The 14,288-nt window shown below is 38.7% G+C and overlaps 2 protein-coding genes across 6 annotated transcripts in view; both read left to right on the top strand.

Moving 5' to 3' along the window:
- Positions 1-3,404, top strand: part of pcloa (piccolo presynaptic cytomatrix protein a) — a 56,861-nt gene extending 53,457 nt beyond the window's left edge. For all 5 annotated transcript variants that reach the window (XM_069164714.1, XM_069164713.1, XM_069164715.1 and 2 more), the window contains one exon: positions 171-3,404. In XM_069164714.1, the coding sequence (XP_069020815.1) occupies positions 171-314 (144 nt within the window). In that variant the 3' untranslated portion in view covers positions 315-3,404. The remainder of the gene's footprint in view (positions 1-170) is intronic.
- Positions 3,405-13,649: 10,245 nt separating this feature from the next.
- The window catches only part of cacna2d1a (calcium channel, voltage-dependent, alpha 2/delta subunit 1a), a 90,495-nt gene continuing 89,856 nt past the window's right edge, over positions 13,650-14,288 (top strand). The window contains exon 1 of the mRNA XM_069164755.1: positions 13,650-14,020. Coding sequence (XP_069020856.1) covers positions 13,941-14,020 — 80 coding nt within the window. The 5' untranslated portion in view covers positions 13,650-13,940. The remainder of the gene's footprint in view (positions 14,021-14,288) is intronic.

Raw genomic sequence — 14,288 nt, 5'->3', positions numbered from 1 at the left:
AGTCGTGTATGTGAATATGAAGGTAGAAGCTCAGCATAAAGACAGAAATGGGGAAACGGCAAGCCTCAATAGTAAAACTGTTCCTTTAAGTATGCACTAATATCTTCTTAACTTTCCTACAAATACTTTTAAATCGTATGAATTTCTGCCTTCTTTTTTATCCACACCAGCTGTTCCTGGTGTCCAATGGGGGAAAGTTTGTGAAGAAGACCCTCATCGGGGAGGCCTACGTGTGGCTGGACAAAGTCGACCTGCGCAAGCGAGTGGTGAGCTGGCACAAGCTGCTCGCCAGCACCACTCAGATCCACTCATAGGTGGAGACAAAATCTAAGAAAAGAAAAAAAGAGGAGGCAAGAGGGTTCTGACATCTGGGGATGATTAAGTTCAACATCTGTACCACTGATCCACTCGTCTGCGAGAGGGGCGGGGGTGGGGTGGGGTGGGGATCGAGGGAAAAGGGTGGTTTGGGTTCGGGGGGCGCAGAGTATCTCTTTCTTCAGTCCTTGTTTCAGGGCTCGGATAGCTTTGAGTTTTTGGAAGATGTTCTGCTGATGATTTATGTAACGCGGGAAGTTTGCAGGAAGTGTTTACAGGAAATGAACTCATGTTTACAAGACGTATAGTGTACAGTGGTGTAGCTGGAGGCTGAGGAGAGCACAGGTGCTGAGGTCAGAGGTCAAGCGCGGAATCAACCAGGTATTACATACTTCTAACACACAAACATACACAATTGTTTTCGATAACTTTGCACACAGCCATTCACACAGGAGAGAAACTTTAATTCTAATAGATACAGGGAATGGACACACTTTGTAGATCCTCATTTATTCATTTATATAGATGTTTTATCCATCGAAGATTCTTCAAATGGGCGCTCCTCATTGTTTCTGCAGAATTTTATTGATTTACAAAGCATTTTGGGAATGAAATATTGAAGACTCTGCCACAGAGACCTCTTATTTATTTTTGTATTATGATATTAGCGTAGAGTTCTATCATTTATCTTCTCCTCAATTATTTAAGTACTTTAAAAATCTATCCTGGGAAGGTCGTATATTTTATAACACACTGCCTATAGCATTCCAGTTCAAGAGAAAAAAAAATAGCAGCAAGCATGTTTTTGGATTAATTAACAAAAACAGCTTGTTCCCCACCCTTTTCATCTGAGTTTTATCAAATGATTATTGTTCAATAAAGAATCAGTATCAATATATATATCAAATTGGACACTATATATTGTGCGCATGAGTCTATCTACTTGCAGTGCCACATGTTCTGCACAAAAAAAAGACCTCTAAGGTTCACTTTGTATATAGTGAAGTGTCATAGCTGGACATTAATTCTAATATATATAAATAGATATATAGATATCTTTATCACAGACAATCGAGTCTTGATGATTGCGTCATAGAAGTTTTTATTTATCCATGACGCCCCTTTAGAATGTGAGATGTTTACCATATGAGATTTAAGAACTTCCTGTTTTTTCTTTGTGAGATCCGCGAGTCTTATATCAGCTTTTAGTTCGTCAGGGCAGTCGACTCAACAACGCACGCTTTCGTGGTATTTTGCGCTTTTTCTGCTTAGAATGTAAAACTGACATTGTCGTTATTCTGCTAAAAAATAGAGGTTTCAAGGTGAGGAAGTAGAGAGGTCAAATCAAGCAAAAGACAACATCAGGAGATGTTGTAGCGAACAAACAGATAAACGTGCCAGAATCTCCCCGTGAAAAAAGCGCTATGACCATCCGACGATACGACACTGCTATCGCTGTAGCATGTTGATGTTTTTTGTCTTGATGTTCCCATTTCCACTTTGAATCGTCAACCGTTTGTTGTGTTACGTCCCGAGCAAAAGCTCCTCGTGTGCTTTACGGGGGTCAAGAGACAGTCCAAGCTGGTTCATTCAACATTTTCAGTCCAACTTTGCAGTGAAACTACATTTAATATCTGAGTGATTTCTATGCAACATCTATGGTGTGAAGGTAGTAACTGCATCTTGATTGCCAGAAATGTGACACCTTGTGGGAAACGTCTAGATTTTTATTTTGCACTTCTGTGTTTTCATGTCCTCCACAAAATGGTTACTGCTTTAATATCATTTTTTTGATTATTTAACGTGTGATTTTTTTTTTTTGTATCACTGTATGAATCTTTATTTATTGCCTGTGAGACTATTTCATATGTTGTATTATATTTGTTTATGGTACATATCAGGTGTACAGGGAAAAAAACGTTTTGTTTTTATACACAATGTAGTGCTTGTTTACAACATTTAGAGGGCCTGAAACTCAGAGAACCAACTTTTTTGCCCTTGTGCACGAACACACACACATAAAAATGTCAATCCACGTAGCTATGAATCAAGAAAAAAAAAGAACATTCCTATTCAAATGACTCCCATTTTTTTTATGCACTTCCCTTTGAATAGTTTTATTTTTGAGTATGTGTATAAGAAATTACCAAAAAAAAAAAAAAAGGACATCATTGTAATCAATGGACTTTATACCTGAAACAATAGTAGTTTTTAGGTCAGTGTGTGTTTCTTTAGTTTGTTTTTCTTAATTTTGTGCGTGCTTGTGTGTGTAGCATCTTCATACCAAGTCCATGCATGTCATTGGCTCTAATGCATATCTCTTCTTTTTAAGTGTTGTCTGTCTAAGAATATCAAATCTCTCGTAACACACAATGAATTAAACACGCTCACACACAGACACACACACACACACACACACACACACACACACACACACACACACACGCAGACGCCATCTCTCTATTTCCAACCTTGTAAATACATCGGTTTTTTTATACTGGGGTTTGGGAGCAATAGGTCTTTTAACAGACAACAAAAAAAGGTGTGTGATCATATTGGAGGAACAACAGGAAGTTGTTTTTCTCTTGATCACTGTACAGCGGATAGACTGAGAGAGGAGCTTCTGTCTGACTATAGAGACCCAGATTTACCCGACCCTTTAACACCAAACACTAAAGGTTTACCAGAGTCTAACACAGAAGTCTATCTTATCAACTCAAGTAGTTGCAGGAGAATTTAAATGTGCTCACACTGGATGTTGCATGTTTCGTTGGTGGTTCATACTATTTTTGTCTCCAGAAATTATTAAAGAAAAAATAAGAGTGAGGTAGAGAACGATATAGAACAAAATGTTATAGAGGGGGGGGGGAAATTATGAAGAGAACTTATAATTATTGATGATGTATGCTGACTGTACAAAGATTATGCTTGTTAAACCTGTCTGGTTTTTCACTTGTAAGTAAACAGAAAAAAAAATCTACTGTCATGGTTTTGTGATTGTATACAGGAGGTATTGATAAATTATGCAAAATGTGCTGTAAAAATGGCTGTTGCCCCATGTCTAAATATTAAATATCAGTACAAATGAAGCCTTGTTATTGTGCATAGACTTCAATATACACTGCATACTGCATTATTGATCACAACACAGTTTTACTTCAAAATGATTGGTTTCTTTCTCATTATTTAAATTTTTCCGTAGTGGTTTCATATCTGGTTTGCGGAGGATAAAGTAGCAGATTACAGCCACAAGATGGTGCCATGCTGTTTTTAATTTAGGTAGTGTTCAAGTACTTGTAAGGCCATAGCAACATCCTAATATGACCTACACAACCATGTGACACCCATGTAGGTGTCTTCATTGATTTTGGCCTGATTAGCCCTCAACACTGTGTAGCTGTGTACAGTTGGATCTCTCAGTTTAGCTTCTTAGTGAAACTAATCTGCAATAGGTGATTGTGCAGGCTTTTTATGGAAACATTTGTTGGTTTATTTGTAAAAAAAAAAAAAAAAAAAAAAAAAAAAAAATGTATACGACACATTGGCATGGTGCAGTGGCATCTTAAAATTTTGACCATACTGTCAATAGTTAAATGAGTAGAAGATGAACGGATCAACAAAAGGCATCAAGGTAAATATGAAACGTTCTTTTCAAAATCTTAAGCAAGATCAGAGTGATATTAATGTTATTGGTTGTGAACAAAAAGTAAGGGGCAAAGGTTTTGGCACCCCAAGAAATTTTAGTTATAATAATTCTCACCAAGGTCTCAGGCCTCAGCTTGTTATGGGAATGGCTTGTTCACAATAGTCGTTTGGAAAGTCCAGGTGATCCTAAAATCAGAGTTACTTCAATCAACTCTGAGTATGTTCTCCCTGAGTTTATCGCGTGCATGAAAAATCATCAATGGTGCTCTTATGAACAGGTAAATAAACAGAGCCTCACTTCAGCAGTGAAAATACTGAATTGGAGTATATAAATGAAGCAGAAAATGAACAATATTACATTTGTATTCAGAGTCTACTCATGGAGTTTATCTGAATTTCCTAATGGTTAATAAAATGCTGGAATCACTCATTTGGTGCACCAACAACCACACAGCACATCCTCTTCTCATCCATTCATCACAAACCCCACTGATGTTTCGTAAATCCACCACTATATGTTTCTACTTTGATATTTATTTAATTTCCTGTTTTAGTCAAAGTACTTCTTTTATTTATTTTGTGAGTTACAACTTGCGGGTGGTCTCCCCTCTTCTTTGGCTTCTTTAAATACAGTACATTTCCTGACAGTTAGACCCACCACAGATAAATTTACTAGCTCTTTGATTGCCAGCTGGGCTCTTTACAGTATTCAGTCAGAAGTAAATGATGATCATTGTGTTTGACATACTTCAGACAGTTGGCATAAATTATTTGGAAAAGTTCTATTTTTGTGTGAAGCGTAATTTTTCTGTTATTAAAATATTTCCGTGGGTTTAGGATTTCTTCATATTCTGATCAGCAGTGATGCGTTTGACAGCAGCCTGGATAGAAGTGAATCAATCTGAGACAAAGAAAGATCACAGAAGAGTGAAAAGAGCAGCTGTGTACTGTTCTGTCCTCCGTTCGCATTTTAAAAGTGCACCTTTGTTTTGTTACCAGCTTCCTCAGGTTAAAGAAAGTTTTGAGAGAGAAGCAAAGGCATTTGATAAATTACTTGATGAAATTCTGTGACACTGATGAAAAGGAATCGCATGTCAGCTTTGACTTGCAGCCAATGGCCATGTCTTGTTTATTTGTATGAGTGACATTGTCAAGCATTTCAATTAAGTATATTTAAATATTTGTTTGCCCCGGATGATGCTTCGCAGACTTACAAATATTGATACTTCCATGATTGGTGCAAATGTAATCAGCAACAATAACATGCACTTTAAAACATTCTGATGGAGAGAGAACATCAGTTTCTCTGAGCTACAACGCTTTCTATTTTTCATTTGGGGCCTGCAACATAACAATAAAATAAGTAACTAAATAACAATTTGATCGAAGATAATAGTCTGTGCTTCTCTCGTCATCATATATCATAATCTTATGCAAGTTTGAAAATTACCGTAAACTCCATGCGATGATCAAAAATTCAAATTTTGCACAGATCCTTTTGAAAGTTTGATGCTCATTTCATACTCCTGACATGTCGTAGCTGGTGGGGATCTTAATTTGAATGCTGACATTTATATATTTCTGCCTGCAGAGGGAGTGAGAAGCTCATTGTGCAGTTTCATCCAGTGGCGTCTGTTTGTAGTTTCTTTTGGCCCTTTCACAATAAGTATTCCAAGTTCAAGAAAGCGATCCAGAATAATCCAAATTAATTAAATGTGTCTTAATTTACAGGTGCATTTATTTCAGAGACGGGGGAACAGTGTGGAACTGTGTGTGAGTGTGTGTTTACAGACCGTGTGGATCCATACGCATGTCAGCACCTGCTCAATGTTGACTCTGCAGCTTCAAAAACACCTGCTTTGGCCTGCTAAGTCACAAAATAAAAATGTGCTTGGAAGCGAGGATTTTTATTTTGTGACCACCTTGGCACCTCAATCACCAGAAAATTCAGTCTATACTTCACCAATCACAAACTTTTAATCTTGTTACCTAACTTTAACCTACTTGCAAATTCTACAATTAAAATGATAGATTTTCTATATTTACACAGTTATAAAAGAAAACTCTTTAAATATTCAAATCTGTGCTGTTCAGTATACGGTCTTACTTGAACATTTTGTGGTCCTAAGGGATAACAGTAAATTGCAACAAAGAAAAAGGAGATTGCATTTGACAAATGACAGCCTGGAGTCATAGATGTTTAAGTCATGATATTGATCTTAGTGCACTACGGTAGAGTCTCTGCAACTTTAATTGCACTGTTTTCAATTTGACCATTTTACCTAACTATTCCTGTTTTTACTATTGTAATGGATTTATGTGATTGTTTATGGAGCAAAAGTATGCTAAGAGTCACGGTGGTAAAATATGTGTAGAATTAATTAAACATTTGGCTAATTTTGTGAAACCATGCCCTAAACTGCTGCCGTGAAGCTCCTCAGTGTGTATTTGTGCCTTTTACAAATCGTCAGGGTCACCATTTCAGAGCAGTCATTTAGTTCCTTCGGGTGATTCCCTGCTCTTAAATGGTGATGACCAGATGCCAGTCTATTACATTAAGCCTGAAGGATGACTTGTGTAGGGACTCTTCAGCACGGCTGATGATCTGGTGTAATTGTAATCTTCGTATGGACACCTGTTGCAGACACCATAAATGGCTGTGATTGCTGCATTGGGGCTCAGTGAGCAGCAGGAGTCTCAGCTGGACTTTTAAATAGAGAAAAAAAAAATTTAAATATAGCAGCGCTAAGCTCTTGCAAGAAGCTACAGGATATTTAAATCTGACAGCTGGCTGATGTTCACTGAGTCACAAAGTTTAAGAGGTGTTTTCCCAATTGAAATTGGGCATATTTAAAAATGTTTGGAACTATAAATGTGCTTTCTTAATGAAGATTGATACTAGTAGTTTTTTTTTTTTTTTTTTTTTTTTAATGACGAATCATACATTTACATCTGGCCTAGGTCTTCGGCCAGAGATAGGCTGGCTGTTTTCACTTCTTTTCAGTTTCTGTGCAAATCTAAGCTAATGCCAGCTATAACTTCATACTTGGTCAACCATAAACTCTACTGTATATGATTATATTGAAATAAAAAAAATAGACCTGGCTCTGTTTAAAGGGTAAAAAAAAAAAAAAAAATCCACCTATTGAAGCTCACTGCTGCCCTCCTGTTTTTATGCTAAATTAAGCAAACGGACCAGTGTGCTGTAGCTTAATGTTTAGCAAACAGATACGAGCGTTAAAAAGCCATACGGGTTGTTTTGTTTTTTTTTGTCTCTGAACTACTGTGAAATGATAAATGGGATAGCAGTTTTCTGTAATTTCACCCAATTTTTTGTTTTACTTTTAATGAAACATCAAACTTACTACAACTCTCTGCATTATTTCTTTCCAGAGGTGTTTCATGAGAAACGGATGTGGAGCATTGAAGGAAGTGGCTTGGTTAAATTCTCGTTCTTCTTGCTGAAAATGTTTACAATTTGATCAAAGGATGTGGCAGGCTCTCCCCGCCAGATCCCACTCTGTTGTCTACGTTATTCCCTTTCTGTCTCCCCCTATCGTTTCATGTTCCCCGTGTTGTCTTTTATATTCATCCTCTCCATCCCTCTTCTCAATATCTCCCCCTCTGCTTTCTCCCTTTCTGTTGCTGATGAATCCCTCAGATCTTCCACTTCTAAAGATGTGTTTGTTCCCTCTTTTGCCTTCAAAGATGTGGCCGGAAAATGCGTTGCTGTCGTCCTGCGTCTGCAATTCACAGAGCGGTGAGGTTGATCAACATGACAGATATCTGGCGGGGCCACGTCAGGAGATGTCGCCGAATGCATCCGCTTATTCAAGGTCAGGCGGAGGTTACACATCCATCGAACATAGCTTGATCTCCAAAGAGGACTTGTCAGCATTCAGAGAGGTTGAAAACATTTGCTCTGCAAGGCTTTGTTTTTTTGCTACAGAAATGATGACGATGATGTGTTTGAAATGTGATCAAACATATAAGGTGAGAATTAATGTCAGTGAGACTTATTTTTCATAAACATAAACCGTCTGTCACTCGGATATTGAGGTCTAAATTTGAATTCTTAAAACAGAAGACATTCGCATTAGTCTCATCTGTACTTTATCTAGTGCCAATTTGAGAATGTTAACAAACAAACATACTAAACTGAAATAATGAACACGGCAGACATTACACCTGAAATATCATAATTGCAGTATCAGTGCAAGCATCGCATGCTTAAATCTTCACAGAGCAGCTGGCATGTCGACTCTCCGACTTGTTGTATTACAGTTGGTACTTTTAAACTTCGATTGTAAAAGGTTCACATTAAAGCAAAAAACATTTCAATCCTGAAAATTGTTTGTCTTCCCTGGTGATAAACAACATGTACCAAACCATTTGAAATCCTGACACAAATTTTAAAAAAAACACAGATACCTGTTAGATTCAGAACAGTACAGTGGAAAACATCTGGATTTTGATTTAATGACCAGAATCTTTTTGCTCTTAGGCCACATTTGTTCTCTTGCTCCAATATTGACATCTGTAAAAGTCTGGATGAAACACAGACAGGGATGCGCTGTCACTAACCAGTGACTAATGTTAGTGTCTTGATATTAGTTGAAGCCAACGTCTGGAAACATGAATGTGAATTAAGAAAGGGAGCACTGGCAAATGCGGAAAGATGATACCGTAGATCATGAGGATACGAGAGTGGATACATTTGAGGCAGAAAGTACAACGTATTTAACAAAAAATAGTAGGACAAGACATTTGTCAGAGCCACCTGTTACATATGTGACAGTTTATAACTGTGATTGGGGTGTGGTTAAATGAGTCTTGTCAACCTAAATTCTATTGAGAGTTATCTATCAAATCACAAAAGCCAAAATCGAATTTGGTCAGAAGGAATCAGGATTTTGTAAGTGGTAAAAAAAAATAGAACAGGACCCTTCATATCCAATCACCTCGGATTCCCCCTGAAGACAGCTTCCCGTCTCTGCATGTTTCACCCCGAGGCCCTCCTTTGCTGGGCCACAACTTCTCCTCCTGACAGAATAGCTTTCACTAATAGTAATGTGATCAGTCAGTGCACATAAAGGACCGAGGCTGCCCCCTGTCCCGACTGAGACACCATATCACTCACACTCGCCATCACTTCTCTTTCCCTGAGTCAACAAGGTGTAACCACATCGACCATTACCAGCAAAAAAAACTGCCACCTACAAAGATGATGAGTTTAAGACTAAGAGGATGTGTGATGGATTTGCAAAGACTTGAAGAAAGATGAAATATGTAGTTTAAATTACTCTTACAGGAGTAGTGTGAAATATTGAGGAATTATTTCATGCACTCTTTTATGAGTTATGGAAATAATGTCTTTTTAAAAAGCTTTTTAAAGCTTTGATGCGCCATAAACTCCTGCTTTTTTTGCCTTGTTTCGCAAAAGACTAAGTGTCATTGATCTTCTGATTTGACCAACTACTTTCAAGAAAGGGAATGAACCTTTTTCTAAATGCCGGACTGTACTTTCAAAGCGTAAACACAAATTCCTTAAAAGACACAAAAACTCTTGCTCAAGTTGCATCCAAGTCGATGCTTTTTCGATCTGCTATCATGTTCCATCTTTCCTCCCTAACAGTTGGAAGTGATGATGAAGAATGATGATGAAGCTCTTGTCAGCTTATGTGGAGATAAAACACATGTCCCATCATCTTTGCCAAGAAGACACTGTGCGGGGGAGATGGTGATTAAACTTTAAACTTGGAAATCATTTGTTGCCACGGTAACACACTCGCCCTGAAGAATTAATACATGAATTGCGCTTGGCAGCCAGTAGGGGAAAAAAGGGGTGTGGGCGGGAGACAGGGGTGGGGGTACAGTATAATGCAATATTTTTGCACGAATGCAGTTTCTTTACATTTTGCTCTTTAGTGAAGGCTCAGCAGAATATACATCAATGTGTTTGTCTTGCAGAGCAATGAAAAATGTGACTGGATATGACAGTGACATTTTAACTTTGCAGATTTGACAGATGCTTCATCATATTGTATCATTTGATGTGGCTTGGACTGCTCTCCGTGTGCTTACAACTGGCATTTTTCCAGTGATGTCAGCATTAGAAAAAGTACCCATAAAACAACTCAAAGATGATCAGAAATGCAAAAAGTAGCAAAAAGAAAACATGGTGTGTCTTCTTTACTTGACTTTAAAGTGTAATCCAATGTAGAAAATGGCCACAGGTGCACTGCAAATCTTATTTAAATAACATGCCAAAACTCTTGCCCTGCAAATGTGTTTTAATGAGATTTTAAATTTTTGGGGAAATTAAACCTTTTTATCAAGCACTGCTTACTCGTCTCTGCTCTCATATTAAAAATGAGAGTTCATGAGAGATGGCTGGTTATTCATGGATAATGGGTGATGTTAACACTGAAAAGGTTTAGGCTATAACTTTTTTTTTAAAGGCAATCAAGTTAGAAGGGTGAATAAGATCATAAATGATCTGCTTAAAATGGAAAATGCCCACTTATTAATGTATGTTTTATTTTCTTGGCAACTTAACTCCTGTACCGCTCCCAGCATAAACACACACATACACACACAATAAGATGTGCCCTCACTGATCGGGAAAACAACAGCGTTGTGGCTCAGTTGTAAACGAGTCATCGTGGAGATGACGAATGAGTTGCTAGGCGACGGCAACCGGGCAATTCCCTGGACAGGTGGGTGGGGTCGGGAGCTGATGGCAGAGGCCACACCTGCTGCCTGCCAGGCACACACACACACACACACACACACACACACACACACACACACACACACACACACACACACACACACACACACACACACACACACACACACACACACACACGCATACACGCGCAAACACTCACACACATTCCTAATTCACCCAGAAACACATATCCCTGTCACTCCCTGTTTCACACACAGTTGCACTGATTTCACCTCGTCTGTTGCTCTTTTGTGCGAACATGACCTGCAGCAAACTGTACTTTGGTGGTCAACAGGTTAAAGTGAAAGTGCGGTGAACTGCAGAACTGATATCCACACAACCTTTAGAGAAGGTAGAAGCTAAAATGCCCAATGAAGAACATTGTTGGGGTCTCGTACACATTGTAGCCTGTTTTTACCCAGTTAGTTTTATTATACTTTTTCACATTTGCTGAATGTGTAAAACGATAAAAGAAACAGAAGAAAAGCCTTCCCCACACTTAAACCTGTATTAATTTAACTGATCTGCAAATGTCTTAGAAAACAGATACCTATTTACACATTTAGCAGATACAGAAAGAGACAAGCATTCACTGCAGGTCATGTTTCTGTGTTTCGCTTGCTTTTTTTTTTAGCTTTGTTATGCTCCCTACAAACTCCTTAACAACACACCTGTCTTGTCTGTGTTTAGGCACTAAATTGGCTGTTTGGTGCAGGGCAGGTGGTGTACATGGATGTATCAGAACTTTTTCTGTGAAAATAGCTGTTCTGATTAGAGCAGTGAGAAAAAACTAAAATAGTACGGGTGTGTGCACTCAAACCAGAACAGTGAGCTAAAAGATGTAAAAGCGTTGCTGTGTTTGATCATGTGGGTTTGTCACTAAACTGTTTCACGTTCGTCATTTGATCTATTGTTTACATAAAACTATTGATTAATGCAGCTTTAAGGACGAACCTTTTAAAGCCCTAGTAATCTGATTATTTATGGAAATGGGATGTATTTAGTCATACTGAATTGGCTGTTTTTGAGAGGCTTTTGTGAGACAAAACTAATCCCTGTGAAAATCCCATATAATCCTGTTTAAGAGAGTGTTGCATTTGCTTGCCTGTTTCAAAAACAGGGGCAGCATGAGGGATTGATGCTGGATTTATTTGTTTGAGGGAACATATGGTGCCTTTTTTTGTCTTTAGAACTCTGAATAATTTTATAATGGACTGGTGTCATTTTGTTATTTATGAACAGATAATTTCCTGACTGAAGTATGTTCATCTCCATGTAAACTTCCAAGCCATCGCTCATCTCTCTGCATGGATGACACTCTCTCCTAACCGGCCCCTCCTCTTCACTGTTGCTCTGTAAATACACCCCTCTTCCCCCATCTCGCAGCCCTGCCCGGCAAGAGGTCCCAGAGGAGCAGCTTTTATATGAGTTATTGAAACCTGAGAGGGGGAACATGGGCAGCTATTTGCTCAGTAAATCTATTTGTGTGATTCACATAATAGCAGGTGAGCAACACTTTGCCTTGTTTGTCTGCTCTGCCCCTCAATGGCAGACACATCGAACTCATGACCACTTGGCAGACAGAAATTAAACTCGGAGATGATAACTTTGGGGTTCCAAAATAACCACGGAGCTCTGAGGAAATTAGTCAAAGATTAGTTTTGTATTTGACAAAGGGCTGTGGAGAAAACCCCATCAGAAAGTACAGTATATTATTCTAGTATTTACCTTGTTGATTGTCCCAGCAAAGGGAATTGTCACTTCCTATTAAGTTTGCCACAGCCCTTGGAGCAAGTGGAGGAGCAATTGGAATTTATTATCACATTTCTGCATAAGCAGAAGCCCTGCACTGCTTGAAATGAAATGAATGTTTATAATGATGTACATTATTAGAGGATAATTGTGAGTTTTTCTTGAGATTCTTGGCTGAATCTGACATGGACTGCAATCAGGTTGAGGGCCTGAAATGCTTTGAGCTGCACACGTGAACAGACACAAGCGAAGCTGTCCTCAAGTGTACGCCGTAATATCACCTGGCTTGTGGTGGAATATTGTTGTCAAGCATGCAGAAGAAGGAGAACAAAACTCATCTGAAGTCAGCTCTGGAGGGTTTAATTTGGAGAATGCAGCTCATTGGAGGAGTTTAATTCATATGCTTCATCATAAGAAATATCAGTCTGTGGAGACTAAAGGCTATAGAGAAGAAGAACAATTATTTTGAGGGTATCATAACAAAAACAGGATATTCCTCTTCTTTATATAGACTGATCTCTGACCTTTGATGCACTGGAGGTCACATAAGGTTAATGAGGTTGGTAGGCTAAAGGGAGACGGGCACATTAATCTGAAGGCAAACTTTACACTGACAGGAAGGTGTCTGCATGCTGTTAAGAGGCAGTGTTTGTCCCATGCTTGACAGGACCCCAACGGCGACAGAGCCATGCGTAATAGTTTCTACGTGTGGTGGAGCGGGCGCCCGGAAACCCGTTCGTGCGTTAGGAACACGAATACACACTGTAAAAAATTTCATTAACAACAGTCCACACTTCAAAAGTGTCCATACAGTGTCTTATATTATAATTTTTAGGTTTCATAAAAAGTGAGATTAGTCTCATTGATATAATTAGATCGACTTTTTCCACTTTTGTCTGGAATTTCACAGAAATATTTCTCCAAATCTCTAAACTAGATCGCAGTAACATATTTTTGCTAAACCATTGAGAACTCTTAACTAAAAAAAAAAAAAAAAAAAAAAAATTAAAAATGTATAAAATATGGAAAGATGTCACTCAATTTAACAACTTTCCCACATGCTTAACACTGCAAACTGCAGGGTCATATGTTTTTTGCAGTGTGCGGAGTGGCACCGCTCTGCCGGCCAAGATGAAGATCTTGAATGCGCCCTCCCCTTTTCTCCTTTTCTTTTTTGACACACGCCGTAGATCCTGCTCTAATAGCCTATCGCAGTTTAAGGCACTCACTTAACAGTCAGTCACACACACACACAAATACACACACACACACACACACACACACACTCTCGCTGAACCTAAAAAAGCCCACTCTTCAACTCCACCGGTGGGGGGAACATAGATACCAGATGAGATTTGTTTCCAAACGCGCACCGATGGCGGTGTGAGGCGTTTGGCTAAGAAGTACGCACGGCGCTGTGGATTTGTGGACATTTTTTTTTTTAGGTGAATCTTCTCCCAGTCTGGATCCTGCTTTGGGGGAAATAAACAAAGCGATGGATTACTCATTCTGTGTATTCTTATTGCTGACGACCATCTCGTCCGCGTCGACTGGACAATTCCCAACAGCACAGATGTGAGTAAAGCTTCAAAACAGCCTGTTGGCTTTTGAAAGTCTTGGGTAATAGAAATGACAGCCTGGCGTTTCATAGAGTTGTATTCTATAGAATCAAGCTTTATTTTGTGATTGTCGAAGAACATTTCGTCCTTAAATTCAGTTTTAAGTTGGTGGAAAATGTTCTGTAAAGCGCAGCAGCAGAAAGCCTTGTGGTCTTCTTTCCAGCTGATGATGATTGCTCATTACTCGGGATACAACTTTACTCTGTGAAACGTGATATTTACAG

This window comes from Embiotoca jacksoni, unplaced genomic scaffold, assembly GCF_022577435.1.
Source record: "Embiotoca jacksoni isolate LCO1_2020_lvr unplaced genomic scaffold, fEmbJac1.0.p SCAF_32, whole genome shotgun sequence".
Taxonomy (NCBI): Eukaryota; Metazoa; Chordata; class Actinopteri; family Embiotocidae; genus Embiotoca; species Embiotoca jacksoni.
The sequence above is the reverse complement of the archived record's forward strand: the minus strand, read 5'-3'. Positions and strand labels throughout refer to the sequence as shown.